Here is a 14151-nt window from a genome sequence, read left to right on the forward strand (position 1 = left end):
GTGTTTTAGCGGTCGGTAACGTGGTGGGGCACGAGAACATTGTCTCTGCCTTCCGTATGAACAGTGCAATTAGGATCTTTTTGAATGATGTTGAAAAAAGTGCACCAACTGAGTCAGAAAGGCATTGTAGTGAATAACAAGCTCACAACGGTTTCTCCCCTGGGTTCCCTAATTAAAAAGGTTAATCTATCTAAAGCTAACTAATGTTCCTCCTTTTATTCCTGACAAGATAATAACCAAATAGCTTTCCGTCCCCACTTGTTAAACACCTAGTGTCTTTCAGGAGTGTGGCTTTTATGGTTTTTAAGGATGGTACAGAAGAGCTAAATGCTGTTTTTAAATTCAACATCGATGGTTTCGATTACAGCTTCTTTGTATCTTCAGATGCACAAATGAAATGTCTTTTAAATATTTATGGAATCGTTTTAAATCTGAGATGGCAGCTTTTACAGCAGTGTTGGGATGTGATTAAAACACAAATCAAAGTTTTTGTCAACAGTACACTCAACAGTACAAGAGACATAGTTAGATCTCTGAAAGCTCTGCAGATAGACATCGTGGAACTCCAGCGTTTGGAGGCCACAGGAGATCGAGGGCATATTGAACCCCTCAAACGTAAAAAAAATCCAAAATGTACGACCTGTTAGGCATTACCGCACAACTTAGATGGATGCTCCTTCCAAGTTCTTTTTCAGTTTAGAGCAAAAGAATGGACAGAAAAGGTTCATACATGCTCTGCGAACAGAATCAGGGGATCTCTTAACGGAGCCCACTGAAATTTGCAAGCAGACTGTAAGCTACAACCCAGGTTTTATAGCTATGATCAAAGTGTTGTACAGTGAAATTGAGAGTGTATTGAAGGTTATTGGTGGTTTATGTGCCCCTTTTAAAGTGTACAGAGGTATACGCAAAGGCTGTTCTTTGTCAGGCATGCTGTATTCACTAGCAATTGAACCTCTTTTAAATAGAATGAGATGACATCTTTTTGGTTTTATTATTCCACACAGCAATGATTCACTATGTCTTTCAGTGTATGCGGATGATCTGGTAGTTAAGATTGAATCGCAGAAAGATGTGAATGTTTTAAATGATATTTTAAATGATTTTTAGTTTTTATGTGCCAAGGTCAACTGGGCAAAAAGTGAAGCCATTTTAGTTGGCGAGTGGGGAGGTGGGCAACCTACACCTCCGAGAGGTTTAGTGTGGAAAAGAGGTGGTTTTAAGTACTTGGGTGTCCAGCTGTGAATGATGAGTTTTTAAATAAAAATTGGGATGGTGATGTAGAGCATGTGAAGGGCAGACTGAGCATGTGGAAATGGCTGGTCCCGAGGATGTCATATTGAGGGTGATCCCTTGTCATCACCAATCTCACCATGTCGTCCCTCTGGCACAAGCTGGCATGTGTGGATCCGCCGCCAAACCTGCTAGCAAACATCCAGGCCCTTCTTGTGGATTTCTTCTGGGATGGTCTACACTGGATTTCCCAGAGCGTTCTCCATCTGCCTAAGGGGGAATGAGGGAAGGGGCTGGTCCATCTAGCCAGCAGAACCACAGATTTCCGCCTTCAGTTCATCAAGGGACTCCTCACTGGACCAAAAGATTTGGTATGGAGAGCAGCAGCCAGTGGATGACTACCCTCAGTTGGTGGTCTGAGTCTGGACAGGGCTTTGTTTTTAAAAGACCCCCAAAACGCCTGGACATTTCTGGATTACCGTTGTTTTATCGTGGACTGTTTAAAATTAAACTTTTTTAAAAAGCAGAACAAAGAGAGTGGAACATTATACTGGCTGCTAGAGGAGCCTCTGGTGTATTTCCAGTGTGACCATCCCTGCACTGTCCAGGACTCTCATCTCCATAGGCATTGTGACACTCCGCTAGCTTGTGAACATTGTGGCAGCTGACCTGTCGAAGGTAGAGGACCTGGCAGCGCGTATGGGACTGTGGTCCCTGCATGTTGTCAATCAACTCCTACACCGATGGAGGTCCTCCCTATCATCACAGGAGCGTGTTTGGCTGATGGACTATCCGTATACCAAGACTGGTCCTGTCGAAGAGGGACCCTTTCCTTAGCTGAACATCGCTCCCGACCTTGACGGGTGTGAAGGTCCTCTCCTGGAGTGCCAAGGTGACGGGGAGATGGACTTCGGGACGTTGGGGAAGCTTCTCTACAGAGCCTGTGTTAAGGTTTTAAATAAGAAAATGATTGGGAGGGTAGACACCCCATGGAGAACAAACTTGGTTTTAATGATGATATTAAACCAGGGCATTGTACAAACCACCAATAACAAAAAAAGCTGTTGATCTCCAATGGAGGATTTTACACTGTGTTAACTCTTTTATTTCCATTTCAAACCCTGATGTTGCACATGATTGTCTGTTCTGTTCACAGAGAGAAACTGTTTTTCATGCATTTATTCACTGCTCCAGGTTACAGTCTTTCTTTGGGTTTTTACAGAGCATATTAAGGTTTTTTAATTGTTGATTTTACTTTTTAGTGTTTTATTCTTGGTTTTAAATATGTCCGGAGAAATAGGTTCAGGTGCCAGCTGATCAATTTTATCTTTGGTCAGGCAAAAATGGCAATATATCTGAGCCGAAAAATGCAAAGTAGCACAGACTGTGACACTAAAATTATTTTCTCCAGACTTATTAATCAAGAGTCCTGATTGATTTTAATATTTTTTAAAGCGTGAATGATTTGCACATGTTTGACGTTAGAGGCGGTGACAGTAATCTTGCAAGTGTTGTTTCTAAATTTCTGCTTTTTGATTATTTAAATACAATGAACTTAATGAAAATGATTTTATTTGTTTAAAAAAAATTATGATGACACTTGTTCTAATTTGTTATAATTTTTATAGTAACAACTATATATAAATCACAGATGGTTGATTTCCTGTAATATTGTAACTTCATGTCCTCAAAGGTTAATTTTATTACTTTTCAAAGTGCATATCGACAAAGTAAAAAATTAGATTTATGTTCATTCAGCCATAAGAGGTTTAGTGAGGTCACAAATTGTGGATAAGGAGGTCTGGGGTTCATTTTCTGTCCCAGTTCATCATCCACATGGTGTTCAGGAGTTGAGGACAGTACTCTGTGCTGGTCACATGACTTGTTCCCCTCCAACCTTGGCATGTCCTGTTGGAGATCTCTTTGTGCACAGTGGCATTGTCCTGTTGGAACAGGGTTGACTTGACCCTTCAGTTCCAGTGAAATTAAAGCTACAGCATACAAAGACATAGTGGGGAAGAAGCACACCTGGGTGTGAAGGTCAGGTGTCCACAAACGTTTGGTCATATAGTGTTCCTGCACTACTGTAATAACATAGACATAGGTCTTTGTGAAATAAAGTGAATGTCAGCACAGGCATCACTTTATTGTTTTATTAGAGCGTGAGTAAAACGAGGGAGTAAAGCAGTCACGCAATGGGTTGTGACTAAAACAGAAACATATGTGGGCAAAAGAGTGTTTCACTCCGCTTTTCTGTAATAGCACCACCATCAAATGAGACTGTCACTGGAAAGAGCCTGGCAAATGAAGGCAAATGACATCATTAAAAGGGGGCCTATAATTGGTATCTTAGTTTTCCCAGCAGTAGACCTTGGCTACAGACTCACTTTTGTGTGATTCACAGCTGTTCCTTTTAAATGAACTTTTGTAACCGAGTCCGGATAATGAAAGCGAGGGAGGTTTGTATAACTCTCTCTGTTTATTGCCGGACAACGACACACATCTCATATATAAAATAACGAGACACGAGAGTCTTTGTTTCCCAGTTAGCTTGTTGTCACGGTCCATTTAGATGAAAACGCTGCATCGTCCCGCATTTGTGATGCTAATATAGTTTGTCTCTTATTCATTTCCTCCCACTCACGGAAGACATAGTGACAGTTTTAAACGTGTTTGATGTTACTGACACACTGTATGTGTTACAAAGGATAATGCATGCATTTCCATTTGAATTCTTTTCGATGTTGCCAGTTGTGTGGATTTGCCAGCGAGGCGTTACAGAGATGAAAGATCCCTTAGCCCTCAGACAGACTTTCTACATTTATTGGGTTAAATTATCCTGGCGAGTGGTGGAAGGGGTTCAGGGAGGAGCAAATTATATTTGAGTCTGCTGATCTGGATCATTTATGCAGGGTTGATCTCATCTCAAGACTCCTTTCCCTCTTTTTGTTCACACTCGCTCACACTAGATTGCGAGCTAAAAATTTGGCAACAATGTTTTGTATCAGAATACAAAAATCCACCTCTCACCCTTGACACGAGTCTCAATCCAGGAGCCTCCTATTAATGTGGTATTAATCATAAATTCAGTAGTTATCTACTGCAGTGTACTTAGTCGCGTGTTTCGGTCACCCAGAAACCTAATTAACCAGGCTGAAATGTAATTTAACCCCAAAATATGACAAAGTACTTAGGTACATTAATAAACATAAATGCGCACTCATTTCCTGTGATTCTCTGTAGTCTTAGTCCTTATTATATCCTTATAACTAATATCTATATCACCAGCAGTACTTTTGGCTAATGTTGGCTAGGCATTAGCCTTGTTATTCTACCAACATTATTCACGTCTTAATCTTCTCTCAACAGCTTATAAAGTTATGGGAACGTCATATGATTTGCAAAGGTTGTTATTCATTTGTACAAGCTGATTTATACAACTAGTAAAAATCATTCCTCCTCATTGGCAGAATGTGGCTTCGGTTGCTGGGTGAGGTTTATCATGAAGTTGGATTTTTAAATGTCTGGGAATTGGAAATTAAGCTAGTAGTCTGTTGTGCCACAGGAAAATACATGTATACGCTGATATATATATATATACGATACAAGTGAGTGTCCTTTCAAAACCGTGCACCATGTTTTTCTTTTGGCTCACACTCTGTAGATTTTTATTTGCTGCTGTACAAAATGATGTAATAATGGCTTCCAAAATATCATTTAAGTGTATATAATACTTGCATGGCTGCTATAACATAAGTACTGTTATAGAAAGATTATGCTTAGTGTGTAACACACCCTCAGTGACATGCTATCACTCTCACTTACCATGCGAGAATACAATAGTCAGCGATCACAATGAAACGGCACCGATGCGTAGCATGGTCAAGTTTCTGGAGCAGGTGGTAGAGCGAGGCATCCCCATGTGTTTCCCCTGCCTTCAGTCTGTCACATCGTCATCTGTCTTGCACTGCTCAGGGTCATGCTGTTTCATTAACACTCGAGTTGGCCCTCTTAATAGAAATTAGGTAATGCCTGCTTTGAAGCGTGTTTCCACAGAACACACTCATCTTTTGATATTTAGCAGACACCAGGGGTCTTCAGTTGTATATGTAAAGGACCAATGTCGCCTCATGCTTTCATTCCTAATAAGTCCTTGCCTTGTGGTAAGTCCTAAATCCTGGCACCACACAGAGATAATTCACTGCCAAGATTCATGGTGCAACTATGAATTGTCCCAGTAATAAATAGGAGTTCACATCTTACACATAAAAGTATAGGTAAGAGCACTGCTTAGGTTTTAACTGGACTCATCAACGCTTTCCTTTGGGATTGGGTTTTAAATTGAATCTCTGTCTATTTAAAAAATAACAATTTTGCCATAGCATTTATGATTTTTGACTCCATACACATATTTGCTTTTTCAGCTAAGGCAGATATCAGACCAAGTACTAACAACATGCTGTACATATGTGCAGTTTGTGAGCAGCTGATGATCGCACTCATAAGTATGTGCTTGTTGAACATCCCATTCCATCCGCTTTTGTTGTTACCCTCACTTTTCTGGGAAGTCTTTCACTTTATTTTGGATCATGGCTGTGGGGATTTGTGTTCAACCAGCTATAAGAGACGGGCACCGATGTTGGGCAAGTCCTGAGGTGCATTCAGTGTTCCTGTTAATCCTAAAGGTATACAGTCTGGTGAAGGTCAAGGATCTTTATTTACAAAAATTAACTCATGTTCAACTTCAAACTTGCAAACATCCAAGCTCTAAATTACACGGCGATTTTGTGGTCTGTGAATATAATAAGTCAGATTATCTGAACATTTTATGCAAGAACTAGAACATGTACTTTCATTCATTTTCAGTAACCGGTTTCCGCTGGTCTGTTTTGTAGCAGTCTGGAGTCTATCCTGGGACAAACATACATTTTAACATAGAGGCATTTAAGTGTAGCCAAATCACCTAAATGTATGTTTCTGGGAAGTGCAAGGAAACCGAAGAACCCAGAAACTCACACGAGAATATTCAAAACACTGCAAAAACACTCAAAACACTGATAGGAGCTAAGGATTAAACCGGTAACCCTCATTCTGTGTGGTGACACTATTTTAGATGTATTCTTAAATTTTTTAAAATATATTTTGTATAAGGGGACTAAAAAGTCATAGCAATAAAACAAATTATTTATGTAAATAGTAAATATTTTTTTTACTATTATTGCTATTGTTAATTCTTCAGTACTATCTACTTTTTGCTCTGTAAATAATTATTACAGATAGAGGGTCATAATTTCTCAGCAGCTTATGTTCAGGGGTTTCACTTGGCAGAGTACAGAGTATGGCTGTGAGTATAGAAAACTGTTTACTCTCCAGGGTCTGGGTAAAACAGCATAGGATTATGTTTCTATACTTCTGTGAATCGCAAGAGCTTTTTAGAAAGGAAAGTATGTGTGTGGGGGGGGGGCGGACAGGACATGTTTACTTACTCATTTTACTAATGGGATCTGCATATTAAAGCATGTTCACATTGATGCTTTTTTGCAAGAGTCTAAATATAGCTTAATGGGCTGATAATACAGTGTTACTGAATATTTACTAAATAAAGTTGGAGGATTGCTTCAGACACCTATGTAATGTCGACATCTTCTGACTCACAAATCTGTCTGGTTTGGATCTGGAGCCATGATTAGTGATCTCTCTGACAGACTGCAGTTACAGTTCACACTGGGTCATAAGCATATTTTTGAAAACTGAATTGAGCTCTTTTAAGATGTTTTTAAATCCCAGTCTGGATCCAAATAAGTGCTATGAGTCACCATGACAATCCTGTAAAAGTCATTTACAGTCATTGATGTGTCAGGGGTCTGTGGATCGAATTGGCCGGAAATTATTACACCTATACCTTAGATATGTCAGACATCAGGCGCAACAGACGTCCGAGTACACAGGAGACAGCATCAGAGAAGTGTGAGAGAGTAGAGAATATGAGTCACAGAGTGATAGTCAATATGATACTATAAGAAGAAAATGGATTCTGAAGTCTTAATGTTTCTCTTGCTGAACATTTAACTCCAGTTTGATGGAAAGCCAGTTAACGATCATCGACTGATTTATCCTCTTTGTGGCCTGTACATCATTACCCAAGTTGTCAAATTTGGTGTGGTTCTTTATTTTTATCTAAGAGTGAGCCATTTGTGGTAATAGATTAGGTAATAAAAATATATGTGCTAGCTCACGTCTAGTTGCTGCATCGATGCAAGAAGCTGTATCCAGTGTAGATACAACACACCAGATCATAAAGGTTTTGCCCTTTTCCTTCTGCTACCCAGTAACTGACCTTCACACTGATCTGCACTATGATGTTTTTTATCCCCATAATGCTGCTGATGTTGAACAAATCTACAAAGTCGTAAACATTTCAGAGCGTGTTCCAGACCACTCTACCATTACTAAATAGTCTGTCAGTTATATGGTTTGGGATGCAGCCCTGAATTCTCTCTGAATGTCTATTGATTGCCCTTCCAGCCATTAGATTAATCAGCACAGTGCACAAGTTTTGCTGAACACAGTGTTCTTCCACACATAGCTTGCATTAGTGTTTTTCTACCAGAGAGGGCACAATTCCAAAATCTTACTTTCAGCCGCCATGCAATAGATTTAGTACTACGGATTTGGGTACATACTATTTTGCTCCAATCAAAAACAAAGCAACTATTCATGACTGGTGCTTTTATGCAACACCAGTCTTCTCTCCTAGCTGCCAAGCTCTAACACCCACTTTCTAATAGGAGAGTCCGTTCTTTCCTTCATTACGAAAGCACCTCACCTTTCCTCCGCATCCTCCCTAGAAAGGCCCATTTCATTAGCGCACATCTGCTACTGAATACACTGCCAGTCTTTATCCCAGTGCCTTTGCACATGTTGTAAAGTCTGAGCTAATGGAAATTTTAGAACATTTAAGAATATAAACCGAGCAAACTGATACTGCTCTTAGGACCTACATTTCAAAGCTTTACTTTTAATTATTGAAATGTAGTTCTCTGTCTCAAGTGTCTTGCAAGCAACTAGATGTGAAGGATTGCAACCTGTGTAATCATTGTAGTTCTTATTAAATAATTCATTAAAACTGATCACGGGCAGGGCGGCAAAAACCTTCTTCAATAAATCTAGATTTTATCAGTGATAATACTGAACACGAAAAAATAAGTAGATAATTATAATAAATCGTAACTTGGACCATTCTACAATGCATATCCATAAAGGAGGTTCTTTTATTAGTAGGGCATGGAAACAATCATAAACTGATCCATTTTCATCATACATGCCTCTAAATCCCAAATGATCTCTATTTATTTATTTATTTATTTATTTATTTATTTTACCATACCCCAGTTGTTCATAAAAAGCATTTTATTGCCTGCTACCAGAACGTAGGCTTAGGCTTACTCTTTTTAATGACTTAAGTCCATGCATGTTTGTTATTAAATCGGGTTTGTTATGGGTTCACAAACAGTTAAAATTACTTACACTGCTTCATGGAGACTAAAATATCAAGATTGAAAATATCTAGTTTGGCATATGCCGGACCAGATGCAGAATGAATGTAATTATAGTCTTTAAAACCTAAAAACCATTATAGTTTCCACAAGTAAATATTGTGAGTTTTGAGCTTTTTTGAGCACTTTTAAAACTTGCTTAGAATGCTTATCCAAATCTTTTCAGATAAAAATGTCATTTCTGACAAGTAGATCATCTTTGAGGGGTAAAAAACAAGAAACATTAGTTAGTTCTTGTGTGATCAAACTGCTTATACAATATTTCTGTTTATATTTTGTCTTCTTTAGACTGGTCGTTGTCGGATTCCACCACAGCAAAGCAATCTCTGATGGAATTGCCACATGAATTTACTTCACCAACCACCTTACTATATCCATCCTTTGAAGCCTTGGGACAGTCGAATGACCTCCATAGGACATTCTCTATCTTGCCTAACAATGAATCACCCAAAGCCTCGAAGTACTACTACAGTCACACCACCAGCAGTGTATATGCCTCAGCATTGATGCCCCCTCCAAGCTTGATTGATGGCACCCAGCTGACACCACTAAATGTCCCTTCAGCTGAGCTGGATTCTTTTGCAGAACCACCATTTGCACCACCTGAATTACAGGCAGAAAGAATTAGCAATAATGACACTACATATGGAACCCAAGAAAAACTTTCTAATCATTTAGTCCCTAGTCATGACTTAAATATCCAAAATGATGCTACCTTAGATGATCATCAGTTGTATCCAAGTCATGCTATTTTTGGAAATTATTATGTGACCTCATCGTTCATAGAACCGACTATGGGTCCACCAGAGGTCTACTTCCCAGCCAACACTATGGATGCAGACTATGGTTCTGGCTCTGGTGATTATTTGGAAACAATGTCCTACATGGGATCTGAGGCAGATGACTATTCTTTGGTCACCAATTTGCCCTCTGACATGTACGACTTTGAGGACTCAAACTCTGAATCTTATGATACATCTTTTCCTTCAAGGGTAATGATTCCTTTGTCCACAAAATACCCCTCTTCCAGTCCCTCCAAAACTGTCCCTGATAGACATGTTACCACAGATCCTAACATGGCCTTCAGTATTATCCAAAATTCAACTAGTACTTTTCATGTAACCAGTAGCAAAATGACAGTTTCTCAAAGTGTAACCCCTACATTAGCCAGCGTTCCTAACAGTATTCCGATCCATATATCATTTTCCAGCACTATTCATGTGGGTGTCCAAACCATTCATCCTACAGCGGTGCATTCCAGAGCCTCTGCAGATCAGATTAACATAGTCAGTGAAACTTCAGAGTCATATTCTAACTGGCCCGACGTTACCATTGAGCCCAGTGATGTTCTTCTTCCTGATATGAATAGTCTGGAATACTACAATATTCAGCTCACCAAGAGTAATGAAAGCTGGACAGAACAACGGGGCAACCAGACCACTTCCAAATATTTTTCCCTCCCTCTATCTGTAAGCACTATCAGCACCTACACTGTTCCACCCAGTCACGTGGTAACAGCAATGTATGGAGAGGACTTGCAGCCCATGGACAACACCTCCTGGCCTGAAGAATCTTCTACAGACATCTCAGGATTAGATTTGTCTAACACTACTATCTTGGATTTGTCAGACATAAGACCTAGTCTAATAAACAGTACGTTTCCATTTTTGTACTCTTCAGCATTAACACCTTCCATGGACATTTCATCTTCCCTGTGGGATCTGGCCAAAACACCTGACTGGAATAACTCTGAATCTGTTTCGTCTGCCGTAGTCAGCAGCACCTCCCCATCAGTGTTTCTTCCACCCTCTGATTCGGAGGAAACTGACGTCATATTCCCAACTTCTACAAACCCTTACTGGTCTATGAACTCTACTTTGCCAGAGACCTCACTCCCTACTACTTCACTCAACAATGATGTGTTTACCCAGACACATAATCCCTCTGCAGCACCCACTGACTCAACCCTCAACAGCACTTCTGCCCTTCCTGTGACCGATTTGGCTGACCAAGGGTTCACAGGATCAGAGAGACCTTTCAGTGAAGTTACAGATGATGGAATTGTAACAACAATCAACAAGTCAGGAGTCTCTACCATTTCAGTATTAAACAATGAGACAACTGTGACTACTCCAGGCCCAACAACTGAGGTGTTTAATACTACAACTCTGACTACAACCCCTTCAGTGACAACCCAACCTTCTACTCTTCAGACTACCACTGTCCGAGAGTACCTCTGCAACATTACCAAACCTGATACCTACTTAGTGCGAGTTGGTCAGTTTTCTCTCTCTCTCTCTCCCTCTCTCTCTCTCTCTCACTCTCACTCACTTTCTCTCGCTCTTTCTTTTTTTTTTTTCATTTTTAATGTTAATTTGTCTTTTAAAATGCATATTCATAGGCATAGCAGTTTAAACAAACGATAGACTGATTAGAGAATAAGGCAGTACTAGAACTTGTTTTCAAAAGAGCTTTTCTCCTAGAATGATATTTTACCCATCTCCCACAGGCTTTCCACTTGGCTCCACAGCTGGTTACGCCAAAGCAAAGGTCAGAGAGATCCTCAAAGCTGAATTCAATCGATCTGTTGAACTGCAGGTGAACTTTAATATTATTGAACTTGTATGTATTGTATGTATGTACTGGCAAAAAAAAAACATTCCCCAACTGTCCATTGACATATACTAATTCTTTGTGGTAAAATTCTGTTGTTCCCTGCTAGAATTTTCTTGTCATTAGAATTACTTGTCATTGTTATTAAGAAATCAGATCCAAATACATACATTCAAATAAGTTTTAATGCTTTACCTTTTGGATGTACAATAATAATATGCTATTCTGTTAGACTCTGATGGTTGTGTAACATTTGTAAACATGATAAAAGCTGGCAAACTGGCAAACTCTCCCTTTATCTGTTCATTTCATATAATCAGATATTGGAGAGATAGGCTTCATAGATTGAAACCCCTCTCCGAAAATAATATTAACACATAGATTAGAGAACTTCAGATACTCATTTCCTTGCAGCTTTTTTTAAGGTAGAGCTCATGTTAATGTCTACCCACAGTAATGTACAGGGACGTTGTTTGGTGAAATGATGATATTTGTGTATGTTAATGTTGGATTTGCTTTAAATTGGAATCTTTTTATTTGTTTTGTGTGTGTGTATAGGTGGTGAAATCCCCTCCAGACTTTGTGTTTCGGGCTGTGTCTGGTCCCGTTGTCTACACAGCCATATCAGTTATGAACGCTCTGAGACGGTTTACATACACGTCTAACACCATTCTCAGTGTTTCCCCAATCAGTCCTGTGCCAGGCCTGCAGTACCACCTCCACTCTGGTAGAGACATACTGTACATGTTACCCATTCACAATCATTTAACTGTTGCATTTCTATGCAAGTGTTTTATATCTGTATTGCAATAATAACTAAGCTACAACTCCGTATTCGATGATATAGAGTGATTTGTCTAAAATCTAAAACAGCTGATTATTTCTTATTGTGTACTCCTTCTCTGCAGTGCTTCAGTTTTTGCCCGTACACATAGACATGCACGTGTGCACATTCATCGAACACATCGAGAGAGGCCTGATTTACGCTTTCTCCGAAGTGCGTCATCGCTTAAAGGAGTCTACCGACTTTACTGTGCACGTAAGGATCTCTTCCATGTTTTGGATGAATTTGTGCTGTAATATGTGGTGAGACAAGACATACAGATTAAAACTGTTAAAGACTGCAGAAAGACAGCAATGACTCAGCTGCGAGCTGCTCTAATCCTCTTGAGTTCCTCACCTTACTTTTATACTCTTCAGAAAATGGACCGTTTGTGCTTTCAATTCATGGTGTATGATTAAACGTGTAGGGTTTTATTGTGGGGGTGTTTTGACATGTACCAGCAGTGTAGAAGACATGCTGTTTTTTTTTCCCACTGATTGCCGCTGTGCTTGCTGATTGGAAGCAATTTCTATAGATTGCTTCCCGTAAACTGAAATGACATCACTCTCAGCCAGATGCTTTGATTGGATTTTGGGAGAGGAACATGTACTATTCAACCCCACAGTTGTCAAGGCAACTAAACAAATGAGTGAAATTTGCAGTGCAGGGGACTCGGGACTTCTACACAGCTCTCAGTTTTGACATGTTAACACACTTGAGCTTTGGCTGATGCTCTCATACACAAATCATCCCTGTTTTAATTAAATTTAGAATAACATTGACTACAAATGATGAGACAAACCTTCTGAGCCCACATTCTGTTTATTAATTTAATTTGATTGATGTTTTTTATGTTTTGCTTGAGACATTAACATTATTTTCGTGCTCTTGTAGCTGCGTTCATATTTCCCTATTTAACAAACTATTTTAGATATTGAACATCACCATGAGCTCTGTGGGACCAACACAAAGGCAGCTTCATGGCCCGGTTGATATTACCTTCGTGGTACGTGATACTCAAGGGTACATACTAGGGTCAGAGGTCAGCAGTCGCCTGAGACGTCTCAGCGTGGTGGAGTTTAGCTACTATCTGGGATACCCTGTTCAGCAGATCGCAGAACGTGAGTCACATTACCAAGTGTTATTCCTATACATCAGCAATAACTGCAGTCATTCAATGTTTTGATTACTGTACGAGAATGATGGTGTAATTTCTTTTGTCATCAGCATTTCACTACCCTGAGCTGAACACAACGCAGTTGCTTCGCTCTTCATGGGTGAGAACAGGTAAGTTATGCTAAAAGTGTCTTTGTTGTTTTTTTTGTTTTTTTGGCTAAATAATTATTTATGCTATCATGAGGCTTGTCCAAACTTATGCACATTGATAGATATAGTGCTATACAGCTATATTTAGAGCTGGTGACTAAAATTTAATAACAATTATATTTACACAGGAGTGTGAATGGTTACAAACATGCTTTAGGAAATTTCCTAAATGAAAAAAAAAATTATCAATACCCTTCTATGTTTAGCAGACAGAGATATGTCATTGTTAAAAATCGATATACTATTTACACTATGTACACTATATTAAGAGCAACATTAAGAGTTCCGAGCAACTATGGAATCGTATTTGAGGACATTGTTTATGGATAAAGCAATTAATAAACATGAACTGAACTGTAATCGAATGACATGAAGACTTTGTCAGCTTCTATGGGCACAATTTTTTTGCAGGAGTATGTAATTTTAATACATTTAATACCATCCTAAAAAGACATAGAAGCTGACAAAGCCCTCGTGTCCTTTGATCACAGTTCAGTTTAGGTTCATTCATCGCTTTATCCAGAAAAACTGTCCTCAAATACAATTCCATAGTTGGGTCTATGTACTGCTCTGAACTCTTAATGTTGCTGCTCACTTGAG

At 39.3% G+C, this 14151-nt stretch overlaps 1 protein-coding gene across 4 annotated transcripts in view; it reads left to right on the forward strand.

The window, feature by feature from the left end:
* The window catches only part of si:ch211-1e14.1 (UPF0606 protein KIAA1549), a 45451-nt gene that overhangs the window by 14663 nt on the left and 16637 nt on the right, over window positions 1-14151 (forward strand). For all 4 annotated transcript variants that reach the window (XM_047822482.1, XM_027161504.2, XM_047822483.1 and 1 more), the window contains exons 3-8: window positions 9078-11066; window positions 11299-11387; window positions 11961-12129; window positions 12311-12441; window positions 13157-13346; window positions 13453-13512. In XM_047822482.1, the coding sequence (XP_047678438.1) occupies window positions 9078-11066; window positions 11299-11387; window positions 11961-12129; window positions 12311-12441; window positions 13157-13346; window positions 13453-13512 (2628 nt within the window). The remainder of the gene's footprint in view (window positions 1-9077; window positions 11067-11298; window positions 11388-11960; window positions 12130-12310; window positions 12442-13156; window positions 13347-13452; window positions 13513-14151) is intronic.

This window comes from Tachysurus fulvidraco, chromosome 13, assembly GCF_022655615.1.
Source record: "Tachysurus fulvidraco isolate hzauxx_2018 chromosome 13, HZAU_PFXX_2.0, whole genome shotgun sequence".
Taxonomy (NCBI): domain Eukaryota; kingdom Metazoa; phylum Chordata; class Actinopteri; order Siluriformes; family Bagridae; genus Tachysurus; species Tachysurus fulvidraco.